The 19,109-nt window shown below is 37.4% G+C and overlaps 1 protein-coding gene across 7 annotated transcripts in view; it reads right to left on the bottom strand.

The window, feature by feature from the left end:
* Positions 1-19,109, bottom strand: part of ACACA (acetyl-CoA carboxylase alpha) — a 270,686-nt gene that overhangs the window by 180,875 nt on the left and 70,702 nt on the right. For all 7 annotated transcript variants that reach the window (XM_077745585.1, XM_077745584.1, XM_077745589.1 and 4 more), the window contains 4 exons: positions 10,402-10,534; positions 8,407-8,545; positions 1,964-2,073; positions 1,098-1,179 (listed from right to left, as the gene is read on the bottom strand). In XM_077745585.1, coding sequence (XP_077601711.1) covers positions 1,098-1,179; positions 1,964-2,073; positions 8,407-8,545; positions 10,402-10,534 — 464 coding nt within the window. The remainder of the gene's footprint in view (positions 1-1,097; positions 1,180-1,963; positions 2,074-8,406; positions 8,546-10,401; positions 10,535-19,109) is intronic.

The following is a 19,109-nucleotide window of genomic DNA, read 5'->3' as shown; positions in this document are numbered from 1 at the left end:
AAATAAAAACTTTTTTTAAAGCAATCTTAAAACAAAGGACTGTATATAAAACCTCTAAAGAGATTAATCTCTTTAGAAGATTTATCTCTGCTAAAGGAGAGCAGAAAAGTCTTATGAAACAGCTCTCACTTATAGGAATATAACCTATATGCTTAAATGTGAAGGAGCTGATTCATATTTAAGGGCACAGTCTTAGCGTATCCTAATATTCTGCTACATAAAAAAGAGGTCCTTTGGGGCGCCTGGGTGGCTTAGTCGGTTAAGCGTCCGACTTTTGCTTAGGTCATGATCTCGCGGTTCATGGGTTCGGGCCCCACATCGGGCTCTGTGCTGACTGCCAGCTCAGAGCCTGAAGCCTGCTTCAGATTCTGTGTCTCCCTCTCCCTCTGACCCTCCCCTGCTCGCGCTGTCTCTTTCTCTCCTAGAAATAAATAAAACATTAAAAAAAAAAATTAAAAAAAAAAAAGAGGTCCTTTGTCTACATATTTTCTTAAGGTTAATGCAAAGTTTTAGGAGGCCAGTGTTTTAGAAATCAAAGCCTCCTCCATATCTCACGGAAAAGAAACCAAGGACAGAAAAGACAATCATGATGAAGAAAGATAAGTAGGATGTAAGAAATGAGGACGAGGTATGTGGAATTTGAGAAACTTAAAAGAAGACAATGGGGGAAGGGAAGGAAGAAAAATACTTTCAAAGGAGAAGGAGGCAAACCATAAGAGACTGTTAAATACAGAGAACAAACTGGGGGTTGATTGGGGGGAGAGGGGAAAATGGGTGATGGGCATTGAGGAGGGCACTTGTTGGGATGAGCACTGGGTGATGTATGTAAGCGATGAATCATGGGAATCTACTCCCAAAGCCAAGAGCATACTGTATACAATGTATGTTAGCTAACTTGACAATAAATTATTTTTATTAAAAAATGAGGAAGAGAAAAAAAGAAAAAGAAATGAAGAGGGTTACTCTGAGAGTCTGACTGATGAAAAATAAGAGCCCAGTGCATGTTAAACAGAAGAAAAGCAGAATATAAAGTGGAATATAGGCAAAACTAACAGAGAGAACCAGAAAGACAGGAAGAGTATGTTAGAAAGGTTTACCCATGAAGGCGATGCCATTTTTCAAAAGAAGTTCTGGGAGCTTGGGATTCTCAGAAGCATGACCCCAGCCAGCCCACACTGCCTATAAGGGAAGATAATATGATTCTTAAAATTCATACTGAAATAACATGATAAACTGTACTACTCTCTACCAAGACTGGCCCCACACTATGAGGTACAATAGCTCCACAGCAGTCTAATCCTTAATTCAGCCTTCATACTTGATTCTTGGCAAACATTTTACAGAACAAGAATAAGCAGTCCTTTGGGTCAAAACCTCTGTGAAGAGGTCAAAATCAAGTTGATGTTGATATTAAGATCCAGCTAGTCTTGTTGCTCTTTAGGAAACTCAATTCAAAACCTTCCAACTAGACTCTATAGAGCCTTTTCTAGAAATATTAGTTTTCTTTCACAGTTTCAATTACTTTGGCCACCCAACTTCACATTTATATCTAGTGGTTATACTCACATATACATCTCTACTTTTCTCCTCTCTGGACATTTACCCTAAACTTCCTAACATAATATAATAGGGAAGAAATAATCTATTTCTATACTACCATATTCAAAGCTAAAAATGTTCCATCGGAAACAGGAACTTTTACTTGAGACAGTTTGAAGGTGAAATGGATAGAATAAATAATCTCTGAAAGATCCTTACAAACCTTCTGTTTGTTTTATGTTTATTTTTGACTCATTCATTTTTTTCCATCTTTTTCCCCCATCTGTTATACTCCTCATTAAAAAGCTTTATCAATTTTCAACAAAGATGTTTTATATAAAATTTAAAGTTTTTCTCTGGATAGCCGGTGTCTAACAGTAAAATAGCTAAATTTCGTTTGAAAGGACACACTGGCATCTCTTACTTGTACTGGGATCCTTTTAGCAATATCGAGAATTAATTCCACGTTCGCATAATTGTTGTTGTTTGGTCCTCCTGGCACGGGCACATAGTGATCTGCCATCTTAATGTATTCTGAAAATGCAAGCAAATTAATAGAGAACACATGATTTATTTCCAGAAATAGAAGAGCAGAGCAAAACTACATAAAGGACAAATACCATCACAGTTAACAACTGGACAAACTGCATTAATGGCGTACATCCCAGGACCATTTAGTTAGAGGCTCTGACTTTGTTAAGTCACAGGTGCTAACATGCTAATCAGGAAGTTCTTCTACTCAAACAACAGTTCTCAAACATTTCACAATGTAACCTTTTTGAAGGGCCTTTAAGACCTTTCAAGGATGGTGTGTCACTTACAGACCTCTGTACATTTATTCTGATAAAAAGTTTTAGCTCTGACACCCTTTATCTTTAACTTGCACTGTACTCTGAGAAAGCCCTTTTCCTGATGTTGAGCTCTGACAAACTGTGAAAGAGCGCAGAGCCTGAAGGGTTTGCAGACTGGCTGGACAGGAAAGGTTAGTTACAGGTATACACCAAGAGCTTGAAAAGAGCTTATCTGGAATGTTGGAGATAATATGTATTTGAAAGACACTTTTAAAAGATAACTTCTCTTTCCCTCCTTACATTTTCTTTTTTTTTTTTTGCTCAGTATTCCCGTTCAAATTTGTCACCTGATGTCTCTCTCTTCCTAGTCTGGCAATAACAGTAAAGAAGCTACAATGTATTAACAACTATCAATGCTTAATACAACTGTATTAAGCAGTTTATATATATTATTTAATACTCAGAAATCTTATATGTGATAGATATTATTGGCACCTAATTTACAGGAAATTGGCTTGGAGCAGTCAAATAACTTGCTCAAGGTCCATCTCCACCGTATTTATTAACGTTCCTTCTATCTTATTCTTAATTTTTAAAGGTTTTACATCCTTCTAAAAAAAAATTCCATTCAAAGTAAGATACAATAACCTATAGTTTGTTCAAAATAAAAACAGGTTTATTGTTCTCTTTGACTATAAAAGGGAAAGCATGTTAATTATTTTTTAAAAATTATAATATGTCAGGAGAATAATACTATTTAACAGTCAAAATCGCCCATTGTCCCACCACTCAAAGATAAGAGTTCCCGCTCCCATATATTAGAAACTATCAACTGTTAACCAATTTAACAATATACTGTGGGTATCTTCCCATATGTGACATAGAGATATATTTAATATATATTTAATGTTTTATATACATTTAATATAGACCTGATATTTCAATGAATGCCTACCATTCAAAAATGTAACAATTCATAATTCATTTAACTACTAACTTAGTGATGGACATATAAGTCATTAATAATTTGGAAAATATTAAAATAATAGAATGATGAATGTCCTTATACTGCTGTCCAATTATACCCTCAGGATATATTCCTAGAAGTAAAATGACTAGGTCAAAAGGTATCCACATCTTCAAAGATTCAACCATGTTAGACTCTCATTAGCAACTTGGATGACAAATTGTACTCTCACCTATATTAGGCATTATCACTCTTAAATTTTACCAGTTTTATAAACTTAAAAAAAATCCCCATCTACTATTGTTTGAGTTTGCATTTCTTTGATTACCATTAGTATCAAATTTCGTATATGTTTACTGTTCCTTTTTCATTCTTCTTTTATTATCTACCTAATTCCTGTTCTCTCTTCCTTTTCTATCATTTTCTCTATTATAGTTAGACATTCTTTGCTGCTAGTATGTTCTTCCAGATTATCATTTGTCTTTAACTTTCTTTTTTTTATTTCCTAAATAGAAATTTTTATTCAGTCAAGTCTATCTAACTTTTCTTCTGTGGTTTAGTCTTTTCTGAAGTTCAGTAGCCCTAGGTACAGGAAAAAAAAAGTTACTTTAATTGCTGACCTACCTCACACACACATGTGCGCGCGCACGCACGCACACACGCACACAGAATCTGCAAAGGTACAGCTATCACCAACCAACAACAGTTCAGAGTTCTATAACAATCAATCTTCTGTTATCATTACTATAAGACTCTAAAGAGAAGCCCTGGTAAGTAGAAAAAGAAATTGCATCTTAATCACACAGCTTGGATTTCTCCATTATCTTCTGGTTCCCACAACTGCCATAATCACCACCAGAGATGCTATTCTAGAGAATAGTCACAAATGAACAAAACTCCCCTCAAAGGAGAACACTCATTTCTTTACTATGGTTTTCATTAATCTTACACCTCTCATGATACAAAAATATGCAACTGGGTCAATTACTACTACCCTCACCATCCCTTAACCTGTCAAGTTGGCCCACTCCCCTCCAGGACTCAGGATAAAGTCCTCTCCTCTTGTTAATAACCAGCTCTTCCATCTAAGGCTCCTTCTCCATAATCTTTTAAATTGTAAAAGTAACGGTGTCTTACACTGGAGTCCCATAATGACTGCACAATGGTAAAAGTTTACTAAAACTCACAGAACTATGTACTTTTCAAACGGTGACTTTAATGGCACATAAATTATATTCAGAAAGCCACTAAAATAATTAACTATTATAATAGAAAGATTAGGAAAAAGGAAAAATCATCCAAAATAACTTAATTTCATACCACTGGTATCCTAATCCTTTCTAGAGTTCTATTTTTCAAATAACTTTTTTTTTTTTTATTTTTTTAATGTTTTATTTATTTCTAGGAGAGAGAGAGAGACAGCGTGAGCAGGGGAGGGTCAGAGAGAGAGGGAATCACAGACTGAAACAGGCTCCAGGCTCTGAGCTGGCAGTCAGCACAGAGCCCGACACGGGGCTCGAACCCACGAACCGCGAGATCATGACCTAAGCGAAAGTCGGACGCTTAACCGACTAAGCCACCCAGGCGCCCCTCAAATAACTTTTAAAGAACTTGTAAAACTGTATAAACGCATTGGAAAAAGAAGAAACAGAAATAAAAACACCCCAAATATAACTAGTATTGCTGTTGGTATATGTCATTATAACTTTTTTTTCTAACTATGCACATGTCTTTTTCCCTATTATATCATGCTACCAATCTCCTTCTGGCTAACTTTTTTCTTTGCAATTGTGATGGACGGTCTGTTCCCATGATCCCAGTTTCCAGACAGTCTTACCTTAAAGAATCCCCTCTCCTTGGGTGTGAACAGTATCTCTGACTTGCTAGCCAAGAGAATAAGGCAAGGGTGGGGAGCTGTCACTTCTATGATTATATTACATAAGAAAGTAACTGATATTTTACTAGGAGATTTTCCCTTCCTGGCTTTGAGGTAGCAGGCAATCATTTTGGGATGACCCACATGACAAGGAGTCCATACCCAATAACCAGCTAAACATTCAGGCCCTCAGTCTGACAGCCCACAGAAAACTGAATGCTGCCAACAACCACCTGAGTTTAAAGCAGGTCCATCCCAAATCGAGCCTCACATGAGACTACTACAGAGCCAGCTGACAAATGACTGCAGTCTTGTGATAACCTGAAGCAGAAGACCCAGCTAAGCCAAGTTCTGACCTACAGACACTATGAGATAATTTCTGTTGTTTTCAACAGCCAAGTTTATGGTAATATTGTTATGTACAAAAATAGTAAATAACGGAGCAATTTATTAGAATGCATTTTCAGACCAATAAATGTTATTGTATGAAATATTTTTTAATGTGTGCATGGTATTTCACAGAATTGGTGTTGTGTATTATACTTAGCTAATCTGCTCATATTGGACATTTAAATTACTCCCAGTTTCTCATTATCTTAAATAACACTACAGTGAAGATCCTTGTATACATACATTTGCCTCATTACTGATTTTTGTTTTCCACACTAAATACTAAGAAATATGCTTATTTTTGTCTACCTGTGCTCTTGACTGCATTCCCTTTCATCTCCTCCAGGTCCCCGTGTACTTCCACCCCTTTCCCTCTTTCTCTTTGACTCCTTCCTCTCAAATTATAAACATTCCGAAGTCTCTCACTCTGAAAAATAAAAATCTTCCCTTGGCCCTGTATTTCTCTTTAGTTACTACCTTTTCTTCTTCCCTTCTCATCCAAAATTCTTTAAAAAAACTCATCTATATTGTCACTTCCCATTCACTCCTTAACATCCAATAACAGTCTGCACACTCATACTGTTCCACTGAAACTATTCTTGCAAAATGCCAATGGTTTCCTAATTACTGGAAGGTTCTATTCCTAATTTATTGGACTGCTGACACATTTGACCCTTCCTTATTGAAATTCTTTTTTCCTTTTTCTCTCTTCTGTTTCTTCTATCTCTCCAATTATCTCTTCTCACCACTGTTTAAGGGCCTATCTTCCTGAGTCTATTCCTAAAATTTTACTCTTCTATACAACTTCATCCTTAGTCCTCTTCTCTTTATTTTCTACCTATTCTTTCAGGGTGTGGTGTTAACTACCACATGTTTGGTGATAATTTAGACTCTTAGTCTCTAGCTCTCATTATTTCTAAGCTCTGGAAGGATATATCCAACTTTTTACAGGATTTATAGGATCTACTTATACCAGAAGTACTCCAAACCTAATCTGTCTACCCATCCCCCTGCCAAAAAAAAAAAACAAACCCTGCCTCTTCTGGCTGCATTATTATTTTGCCTAGTTGATGGTACTGGCATCTAATTTCAACCAAATTAGAAACCTAACAGTAATCATTAATTCTTCTCCCTATCACCAAATCTTGTCAATTTTACCTCCTAAGTCTCTAAACCATCCTTTTCTTTCTCTTCTCAGCCTCATCATATTCTCTAGTATTGCCTTCCACAAATGGATCTTTCAAGATGCTATCTGAATTATCCATCTAGTTTCTTATGCTAATTTAAGATACACGTGAAATAATGTATCTAGGATTTGCTTTAGAAATTGTGTGAACAGGGGGAGGAGGTGAAAGTATAGATGAAACAAGATTGGCCATGAGTTGATAACTGTTGATGTTAGATGATAGGTAAATAGGAAGGGATTCATTACACTCTTCTACTTTTAAATTAGAAAAACTAACAACTAATCCATTTAAAATACCAATCCTTAAATGTCCAACACAGAGACACACACACACACACACATCCCTAAAAAGACAAAGTCTATGCTCCTGAAGATGAAAACCTAGGCTACCTCTGAGAATATTAAATCACATCTTGTACTTTAACAAGTGCATCTGTAGTTTCCACCAAACCACTGTGTCACACCTTCATACATATGCATATACTGTTCTTTCTGCCTGGAACACTCTGCCTGGAACATCCTGCTAATTGCTTACTCATTCTTGGCTACGCATATCTTCTTTCAGAGAACTTTCTCTTAACCCTGCCACCAAGAGCATGGTTAAGATGCCTCAACTCCGTGTTCCTGTAGTACCCTGTGCATATTTCTATTATAGTACTTATCTCACTGTACTGAAATTATTTGTTTCCTAGAGCAAGATCACATTTTATTCAACTATGGGTCTCCATGTTCACTGAGTGAAGGAATAAATGAATTAACAGGAGCATCAGGTAGAAATACATGGGAGAAAAGAAATCATGCAAGGTAGTTTTATGTTTATTACAGACAATTTCATCTTTATAACTATGCAGTGAATTAAGTATTATGATCCTCCTTTTACAGATAACAAAAATTGTGGCTCAGAGATGTTAAAGGGTCAAGCTAAATGATTTCACATAATAATATATGCTTCCCAATAACCTGTACACTATTTCTAAAAAAGAGAACATAAAAATCCCTACTCCTTAGGAATAGTTAATATCATTGTCTCAATAGAGAAAGAACATACACACCAAACAGGTTTAAAATGATAGCTCTTCAAAGAGCTAATGTTATCTATGAGTACTCTACTTTAGAGATTATACTTTAGTGGTAAAAAGAGAGGAAAGACCAGCCATATCTGTCAACTATACCGATAGTCTTTATTTACAACTCTCAGATGGAGGACCATCTGAGTAGAGAGAATATGCAGAAGAGATTACAGAATGAAACCTACTGGGATCCCTCAGGAGGAGGGTAAAAAAGAATCTTAACCCTAAGACTCTCTAAAATTTTCTGAGATGAGCTTTGCTCATAAGGGAAATAGCATTTCCTTCCACATCTTTCCACGTACACATGCTAAAGTATGTAGATTAGCAAATACCTGACACTCGAATAGCATACACCTAGAAACCCCAATAAACACTAGTTAAATTTCTACTTATTTTACTTAGAACATAGGAATCAGTGTTAAGGTTAAATATAGTACAACCACTTGTATATGCCTATTATTGACACTTTTTAAAAAAGAAATCCTTAGGTTTGGGACTCCCCCTAAGTTAACATTCTCCTACTTAAAGACTTTGCTATTCAATGCATTATGCTCAAGGGTGATGCTTTCTCAATGCTAATCACTTACCTGCATTGGCTTTCAGGTCTTCAGGTGTGACCATGACAACAAATCGGATTGCACGTTCATTTCGAAACATCTCATAAGACCACCGACGGATGGACCGCATGCATTTCACTGCAGCAATGCCATTGTTGGCAATAAGAACCTGGGAGGGTGGCGGGACAGGAATTGGAGAAAAGAGTAGAAGAAGCAGGCAATGGCGGAGAAAAAGAAATGAGACCATTTCTGTAAACCTATCTTTCTCTGAAGAGCCAAATTTTCAATACAGAATTTGTGGGGGTGCCTGGGTGGCTTAGTTGGTTAAGCGTCCGACTTTCACTTAGGTCATGATCTCGCGGTTCGTGGGTTCGAGCCCCGCGTCGGGCTCCGTGCTGACTGCCAGCTCAGAGCCTGGAGCCTGTTTCAGAGTCTATCACTCCCTCTCTCTCTGACCCTCCCCTGCTCACGCTGTCTCTCTCTCTCTCTCCTAGAAATAAATAAAAAACATTTAAAAAAAAAAAAAGAATGTGTTGCTAATTTAGGCAGTTAGGAACCAGCTCCCACATGACCAAAGAATATTTTAAAATGTTAGCCAAGCAAATATTTTAATATATGCCAGCTTTTTACTTCATTTCTTGAAGGGGAAATTCACAATTTTTCAGATCTTGAGAGCTTGATAATTATTCTACCACACCTGTTACTAGGGAACAGAAGACAAACTTTGGAGGGGTGATGTATTTATTAAGGAATGGAGGAAGACTAAACAGTGCAGTGTCATTCACTATTCTCTGTTGTAGTAAAACAAGGCACAGAGTCCTTTACATGTGTATGAACCATGGCACCAACCACTGCCTCTCTCCAAAATGCTAAACCATAAATGCCTTAAAAGTGACTACCTTACAAAGAACGGCTACAAGAAGAAGAGTAGAAGAATCAATCATCCTGAGACTTCTCTGTAAACAAACTTTCACCTCCAGACCTGTCTTGCAACCACGGCCCCAGGATAACACAGGCTAGGGTATACACTATCTTTATTGGAAGATTAACAGAAGGACACCACTGGAATGAAACTTTTAGGAGTGGGAATACAGGCCCCCATCCTTTAATCTTTCAATCACTGCAAGCTATTTCAACCAAGTCATTCTTTCAGTTCTAGCATGGTTTAAATAAAAGGGGCACAGAATTACTCACAACATTTCAAAATATTTGTAATCTCTTTAAGTATCTCATATGGCATATTCCCTCTAAATATCTCAAATACCCAGTAGAAGCCATTATATCACAGTGTATCAAAATATTTAAGCCTTCACTCCCTCAGCTCTCAATCCAATGTGACATAGTATCTCTTCACCACCACCCCACAAGACAATTTCCCATACCCTCTCAGATCTGTGCAGCCCAACCCCCTAAAACCACAGCTTNTGAGGAACCTACACACTGTTTTCCAGAGGGGCTATACCAGTTTACACTCCCACCAACAGTGTAGGAGGGTGAACCACAGCTTCTTTTAAAGAGAACGTTCCAGAGCACGTGGGTGGCTCAGTCGGCTAAGCCTCCAACTTCGCCTCCAGTCATGATCTCGCAGTTGGTGGGTTCCTCGCAGTTCGTGGGTTCCTCACAGTTCGTCAGCTCAAGCCCCACACTGGGCTCTGTGCTGACAGCTCAGAGCCTGGAGGCTGCTTGGGATTCAGTGTTTACTTCTCTCTCTGCCCCTCCCCCACTTGTGACCGCATGGGCACACGCTCCCTCTCTCTCAAAAATAAGCATTAAAATTTAAAAAATAAAAATAAAAAGACCTTTCTGACCACTTCATCTTTTAATTAGCTGTGCCTAAATTACCTTAGTGGTAAATACACAGGAAATAGTGAAATTAACAGGATGCTAATGGAGGCAGAGGTTAATTCTGCAGAAAAAGGCAGTTAGTCTCTTAAAACTAAATGTTGGTTTTGAGCAAATCTAGACATGTCTAGGCATTGAATCTCATGTCCTTTGAAAAAAAAAATTCAGCAAGTTATAACTTACCTTCTCAATCACTTTATTCCCCCCAAAACGAGTAACAAATTCTGCTGGAGAAGCTACAGTGAAATCTCGCTGTGAGTCTATTTTCTTTCGGTCTCGACCTTGCTTTACTAGATGCAAGCCAGACATGCTGGACCTATAAAAATAGAGAAAGCATGAAAGTCTCTAGATGTGGTTTCTTCACACCATCTATCTTGCCTGGGGGTCTGCTTTTCACTACTATACTTATAATACAGCACTCTCAACTGTACCCTTGTGAAGACTATATGCTGACAGGTCACACATTTTTTGAACAGAAGACAGGAAGAGGGAAAAAAAGATATCTGGTTGTGGAAATTTAAGAAAAAAAATAAGTGTTCTTGAATAATAAAACATAATATTAAGGTTTACCAATGGATATCTTCGAGATAAGCAAAAGATCAGACTGAAATGAGATGGTAGAGATAACAGACTCAGAGAGACTGGGAAAACTAAGAAAACAGCAAGGCTGTCATTAGGTCATGATTCTGGAATACAGATGACCTTCACCTCTGTATCTCTACCTCCATTTTTCTTATGAAATGCACGCTTTTAACTGCCTACTGTTTCTTTGTATATTCCATAGGCATTTCAAAATCAACAACTTCAAAACCAACTACTTTACAAGGCAGCATAATAATATATCATATTCCATCAATTTTAAGACATTCCTCCTTTAAAAAAAACTTTAAAAAATATCTGAAATTGATGTGTATCTTACAACTGATGGTGTGCTTTATTTAATTGGCAGTATTTTTTTTCTCAGTGGTACATACAATAATGGTGCCTCTAACAATCAATGGTGTTTTAAGAACAGATAAAACATGGTACTGGAAAAGCATAGGGGTAGGTTTAAAACCAGATCTGTCCACTTAATATCTCTAATGATCTTAAGTAAATAATTTAACTTTACTCAGCTTCCTTTTTCTCTTTGCAAAATACACACAGTATACACTGTTCTGGTCATTTGCCAACTATCTCTCAACTCCAAGCCCACCCTTTTATGCTCTGCTCTAAGACTCTATAAACCTAATCAGTTCTGCCAATGGAAAAGCAGAATGATAAGAATAGGGATTTTATTTTTGTTTTTCAACTTTTATCATCATTGTTCCACAGCAACAGAGGGTTAATTCCAGCTTCTAGCATCTTTCAATATTCCTAGTGGGAGCCTCTTTGCATCCCTCAGCAGTACCAGTAGCAGCAGGCTGTGGCTCCTTGGCAGAGTACCAGCCTTGCCACGTTCACCCACCTTCTGGACTGTGCTGCCTGGGCCTATCAATCATGTATGGGTCAGGCTAGGCCTCCACCCATTCTGAACACCAGCTACTCAACGCTTATTTATTCTCAGAGGTGAAAGCATCAGCCCTGACGGGCCTTCTGTCAAGCTCTTAGGTTCTGGTAACCCTACCTCTTCCTTTTTGTTCTCCCAGCCCTAAGAATAGTAGCTGCTTCCTGCAAGTATTAATTTTGGGGCTACTCCAGAAAATACCCAACTTACTACCAGTTCTCACTCTTGAATGACCACTGGTTTATAACACCTAATGCAGTTTCTCTTTCTCTTACTGGATCTTGACTGATAGACTCTCTTTGAAAAGATGTTTTGGTGGTTAAATGAGATAATGGCTATAACTAAGCACTTACATACACTGTTTAATGGGTAGCTCTTTTCTAATTCCCACCTGTCCTTCCTTTCTCCTGTACTCTAACCTCAATGCTGCAGTAATTTCTTTTCAAAATAAAAGGATATGATTAAAATCTTCCCACAAAGAAAATACCAGGTCCAGACAGTTTTAAAAACCAAGTTCTCGGGGTGCCTGGGTGGCTCAGTCAGTTAAATGTTTGACTCTTGGATTTTACCTCCAGTCATGATCTCACAGTCGTAAGATTGAACCCCACTTTGGGCTCTGCGCTAGGTATGGAACCTGTTTGGGATTCTCTCTGGCCCTCTTTCTCTGCCCCTCCCCTGTTCATGCTCACCCTCACTCTCTCAAAATGAATAAATAAATAAATAAACATTTTTTAAAAATTATAAGGGCTCAGCGGTGGAAAAAAAAGAATCTTTAAAAAATAAAAAAAATAATAAAATAAAAATTCTCTAAAACTTTTAAGGGCAGTAGCTTACCAAACTTCCAAACAATAAGAAAAGAAGTAAAACTCCTCAGCTAGAGTAACACTGATACCAAAACCAGACAAATATGTCACTTATTAAGGGAAAAGTCCAGGTCCATTGTATTCATGACTACAAATGCAAATTCCTGAATGAAATATTCTAAATAGTAGGGTATTGGTGCAAGGATGGGTAAAATATTACTTTAAAAAGTTACTCCATTACCAAGTTGAGTTTGTCCCAGATATGCAAGGATGGTTTAGTTTTAGAAAATCCATAAATGGATTAGATTTCCTAGCAAGCACAATAAATTGAGAAAAAATAATTAGAGTCATTAGGATTGCTAGGGAGGAAGTTAAACTATATTTGTGAGTGATATAACCATTTACACAGAAAACACAAAAGATTCTGCATATTATTAGAAATAACAGGAGACCTCGGTCAAGTATCCAGAATTCCAAAAATATATAAAGATTATGTACAGATTATAAATTTAAAAACATATCATGATGTTAAAACAACTAAAATATATACATATATTTTAGATATATATATATACATATATAAGAAATACATATAGATACAATAAAACTATGTAAACAAGAAGATGAAAAAATGTTATGAACATGTGATGAAGGAAAATGATCATCTGGGTGGGAGAAGGCAGGGAGAAGTACTAAGGAGAAGAGGCCATATAGTTAGATGGAAGTGATGGTCAAGAACCTACCTTTGTTACAGATGGTGGGTTTTCAAATGCTTTTTACATTATTCTTCAAAATAATAAAATAACTAGCAAAATAAATAATAGTAGACCATAAATGGACCAATGAATGTGCCATGAAGGATTATGTTATATAATTCTATACACCTAAAGTTAAACACACACTCCTCAGAGATCAGCTGTCAGTTATTTAGGGAGGGAGCAAAGGGATAGGTAAATTATAACTTAGAATCAATAAGGAGCTACCGGAGTATAAGGAAGAAAGGAAGCAAAGTCTTTATTGATAAAACTAAAGAGGAGAAGTAAATGGTCATAAGATTTTATCAAAGGTTTAGTGAGTTCTGAGAATCATTTATCATCAAAGAGGGGAGAAAAACAAAACTATGTCTTACTTTTAATAATGGGATCCCTTATAATATTCTGAAGTGAGGCACCATCTATCTTTTCTCAGGAAGCTATCAGAGAATGCTGTCTTCCAAAAGGAATGAGTAAACCAAGAAAAACAAAACAAAGGGAAGCAAGAGGAACCAATACCAAAGAGAAATGAATTCTCTAAATGACTGTTCAAATTGGAGGACAGACTGCTCCAGGAAAGACGCCTCCATGAAAACAGCGGACAGATTACCTGTTACATTTGCCCACAGAGAAACAAAATTCTGTGTGTGTGTGTGTGTGTGTGTGCGCGCGTGCGCGTGTGCGTGTACGTGCACATGCAAGTGTGTGTGTGTGCAATATATATATGTGTGTTCTGTTTATATATGTGTATATATATGATTGTTTTATATGTATAAACAATAAAACAGTATTCCATAAAATGCTTTTACATACATAAAAATCTTTTTTTTTAAATCTTAGAGAGAGAGCAGGGGAGGAGCAGAGGGAAAGAAAGAATCCCCAGCAGGCTCCATACTCAATGTAGAGCCTGATGTGGGGCTCAATCCCATGACCCTGTGATCATGACATGAACCAATATCAAGAGTTGAACACTTAACCAACTGAGCCACCATGTGTCAAAAATCATTTTTAATTATATATATACATTATGAATGTGTGTATTTCTACAGATAGATAAAATAGCTCAAATGTTTTTTTATTTATTTGACACTCAGTGGAAGTTTTACTTGATTTTTCCCCCAAAAGGGTGGAAGAGGTCAAATGAAAAGGAAAAGGAAAGGATAACTGTTCTATAGACAAATTTTGTCAACTTGATATTTATTGCTAGTTTTCTGTTTCCACCAAGGTCCAGTTTAATTTTCAGGTAATATTTTTCAGAATAAAAACTCTAGATTGCAAAAACAAGCAAATAAAAAAAGATAATGGAGGAGCCCTTAATGACTGCTATCAAGCCCATCATTCAGGTCTTTCATGTTACTCCTCTGATGGAGAAGTACAGAACTGCAAGAGGCTTGAAGAAGGCCAGGAGGGTCAGACTCATTTCCTCTTCAGCCCCAAGTTCTACCAGTAGGAAGAAGAAAGATCCCAGGGTAAGAGAGCTTGGCACCCTCAACAACTCCAGTCTGGCTGCCCCTTGTCACATTCCAGGACAATGTTGGCAGGCACCTTTCCCAGCCCCAGAGACACATTTTTTAAAAGTTTTCTCAAAACTTTTCAGAAGGATTTTCATACTACACAGAATTGGTATTTCCATTTGCAATAGGTGAAGAGACTTCACTCCTGAAAAACCAGCCAAAGCCAGTGAGCAAATGTGGCTAACTGAGTGAGATCCCTTAAGGAAAGAATAGCACAGCAAGGTCTGTGCAGGGGTGGGTTTTTTCAATACAGCTACAATAGCACACGAGTGCCTGGGTATCTTTGATTCAAATTCTGAATGTAAAAGAAAGGCTTAGAACAGGAGCAAATATAAGAGTTTTTACTCATTTCTTTTAAATAAAAAAGTTTCTGGGGCTCCTGGGTGGCTCAGTCGGTTGAGTGTCCGACTTTGGCTCAAGTCATGATCTCACTCACGGTTCATGAGTTTGAGTCCCGCATCGGGCTCACTGCTCTCAGAGCAGGCTCCCCTTTGGATCCTCAGTCCCCTTCTCTCTGCCCCTTCCCTGCTTGCACTCTCGGTCTCAAAAATAAATAAACATTTAAAAAATAATAATAATAAAATTTTAAATAAAATTAAAAAGTTTCTTATAGGAACAAAAAAATCACCAAATCAAATTTCCTATAAGTTCCAGGGCTTAGCCGTTAAAGCCTTACTGTTTTTTAAAGGTATATATAGCCCAAATAGGGTACCCTAAAACTTACCTTTGAAGCATGTAATATCTCATTTCCTTAATTTCCTTTGGAGAACCCTCCATATCAAGATGGCAAAGGAATGGAAGCTTTTTCTTCAGGCTTCAGCCTTGTAAATACAAGCTGCAGTCCGTCCTCCTGTTGCAGGTGCTTAAAACCCAGGAGGACAAGAGATACTGTGCCTTCTGCTACTTCTTGGCTCTGCTTCAGTCAGACTAGAGTATTCCTGATGGCCTCAAACTACAGTCTTTTTGTCTACTTTGTACCCAGTTTCCATATTTCCCCACCTTTCCTCCTTTTTGTATTTTCTCCCCAGACTTGGTTCACACACAGAATTGGTTGATTTCCCAAGGGGATTAAGACGAGAGGGGGAGAAATAAAAAAGCTTGTATAACTAGAAAACAGATCTCAGCTCTGCATGAGCCACAGCAAACATGTTTCAACAACAGTCACTTTCTTCTGACAGTCACCAGAGAAAAGCTCCACAAGCCTTTCCTGGCTGCCAGGAGCACATGACAGGGAGGGCCCGGGGCAAAAAGAAGACGAAGTCTACAAGGACAACTGAGCCAAGAGAATAATGAGGTCATGAAATCCAGAGGGAGGAGGACAGCACCACCTAAGTAGGGTAATTTCTGAGATCCAATCAAAACAAATAATACTGATTAACAGACTGCAAGAAGGGGAAAAACAGGTCAGACAGTAAAGAAAACAGGCAGAAAGGACAGACATCCCACTACTGAGGAACTTTTAATTAAGTGTGAGCCACAATTTTAATTTCTAGCCCAAAGTAGTGATACATGCATGCAAAAACCTTTTTTAAGTAAAGCAACAAAATCTAAGATTTTATTCACCCAAACTTGAAAGTAAGAACGGAACTAGGACGAATGGGATATAGAGAAGATGGGGATAAACTTGAAAGGAAAAGGGGCCCAGACAAATATTTTACACACAGAGGTCTGACCCAGATTAAGCAGGGAAGAGGAAGGGGGAGGAAAAAAAAAAAAAAAACCTGCTTAGAAAGGCTAGGGACATGGATATTGCTATAGAAGCAAATGAGCCAGAAATAGATCTCTTTTAAAAAATAAATAGTGGCTGAATGTTATATAGTAACAAAGTCCTACTTTAGCTTTTAATAAAACAGATGCTAACACTGTTGTTCCCTTGCAATGGGAGAGACTTAAATCTACAGAACAGAATTTCTTAGGATAAATCCTCAGGAAAAGTATAATTCACCAGAGTCATGTGGTAACTTCATTCATGTACCACAGAAAAACTCTTTCCCACCAAAATGCTGGATAGAAATAGTTAATAATCTGTTAACAACTTTGCTGAGAATCTGTTGATCTTCCAGAAAACCCTCCAAAACAGAAATATACAAATAACCTGGAGCAGAGATAGAAGATAAATGATCAAATAGAAAACACATGATTAAGACAAACAAACCCTGATCCTTAGGACATTCAGACGACTCAACCTGAAAAGACTTAACCAGGCCACTCAACATGACCACCAGCCATAAGAGAAAACGTACGTCTGGTTGTTTTCTGGTCTAGAAAACATCATTTCTTACACGCTATGCCAATGTTCAATAAAGTTTAGTCCAGTTTACTTTTTCCTTTGAAGACCCAAGCTGATGCAGAGAAGCCCTCCTATTTATATGACTCTTCTGAATAACAGGTCTCAAAGAGCACTGAGGTCTTTATTCAGAATAATTATAGTGACCACAGCTGTAGGAGCAGCTTGGTTTTACACATATCTAAGTGTCTCCAGATGTCCGCAGATTCCAAAAGAGAATCATTCTCTGCCTTTGTTATATAAGGTCAACATTCAAAAACAAATAAAGCCTTGGGTATAGAGTAAAACAGGCTATTTTTCACTCAATTGTATCAGAAAAATATACTAAAAAGGTACATTCAATAATCAAGTCTGTGTTTCCTTTTACCAAAGGGAACTTTCTAAAACAACCGAACACAAACACAGCACACCCAGATCCAAAAACAAAGCTTGAGTTTCTAATCTTTTATGGATGTTGCTCACAATCCTTCTGTAATATTAAAACACCAGAAATAAAAAAGCCACATTCATTCCTCCAACTTCAAAGCATCCCCACTTTAATCTACCATGAATAGTGAGTGTCCAAAGCAGACACATACCTGGCACAAAATCCAACTAGAAGCCCACAATGATCCCAGCATTGTAACATGCCCAGCACCCAGGATGACGTAGCAGTTTATCCAGCAGAGAGTGATGCATGAGCTGGCTTGATTGCAATGCAGTCTCAGTCCTACTGCAGCACACACTGTGAGAGACTGTTTTACACTGGGGCTTTTCCAGGTAGAGAAACCTTGGATCAAGGATAGATCTCTTCTGAAAATCAACCGACCATATATATAAAGGTTTTGTTGTGGACTCTAAATTCTGCTCTTCTGATCTATATGCCTATCTTTGCAGCAATGCCACGGGGCCTTGAAAATTATAGTTTTATAATAAGTTTTGAAATCAGGTAGTTACAAGTCTTCCAACTTTGCTCTCCTTTTTGAAAATTGTTTTGTCTATTCTAGGTCCTTTGGGTTCTCATGGAAATTTTAGGATCAGCTCATCAAACTCTAGAAAGAAAAAAAAAAAGCCTGCTGGGATTTTGATAAGGACTATGAGTTTACAGATCAATTTAGGGGAAATTGCTATCTTGACAATACTAAATCCTCTAATCCTTGAACACGGACTATCTCTCCATTTATTTACTTACATCTTTAGTTTCTCTCAGCAATGTTTTATAATTTTTAGTATTCAAGTCTTATACTGTTTTTGTTAAATTTATTCCTAAATATTTTGCTCTTTTTGATACCATTATGAATGGAATTAGTTTAATTTTGCTTTTTGCTTGTTCAGTGCTCTTTCCTCTCTCTCTGCCTCTCCCCTGCTCTCTCACACACACATACTCTCTCTCAAAATAAATTTAAAAATTAAAAAAAAATTTAGTATCTTATACTAAGTGCAACAGGAAATCAGGGGGCAGAGAATCCAGCTGAATGACCATTCTATTAATCCAAACAAGAGTTGACGGACTAAGGCTTAAACTAAGACGATGGCAAGTGAATGTATTGAAGTAAATACTGGAGACAGAATCAACAGAACTGAAGTATGATTCCCCAGGTTTCTGACTTAAGCAGAGTGGCCAGAGGTGATATTTATAAGAGGTGGAAAACTATGGAAGGATCAATTTATAGAGGATAGGGAGAAATCAAAAGTTCAGGTCTAGAGATGGTTGGCTGGCTCAGTCCATAGAGCATGCAATTCTTGGTCTCAGGGTCATGTTCAACCCACAAGCTGGACGAAGAGCTTACTTAAAAAATAAATAAAATAAAAAAATAAAAAAGTTTGGGTCTACAGGACATTCAAATGAAGACTTCACATAATTAGCTGAACATAACCAGTCAGATCAGAAGATAGGTATGGGATGGATATCATAAATAATGGGTGTTACTGGCATATAAATAGTAGCAAAGGGATGAGATTAGTACACATTAGAAAGAACTTGTATATCAACTAAAAGGAATAGAAGGTTCAAGACCAAGCTGGACTAAATGATGGAAGTAACATGAAAAAGGAAGACCTTGCAAAAGA

Source organism: Crocuta crocuta, unplaced genomic scaffold (genome assembly GCF_008692635.1).
Source record: "Crocuta crocuta isolate KB4526 unplaced genomic scaffold, BGI_CrCroc_1.0 scaffold333, whole genome shotgun sequence".
Lineage (NCBI taxonomy): Eukaryota > Metazoa > Chordata > Mammalia > Carnivora > Hyaenidae > Crocuta > Crocuta crocuta.
This window is presented reverse-complemented; position numbering and strand designations above follow the sequence as displayed.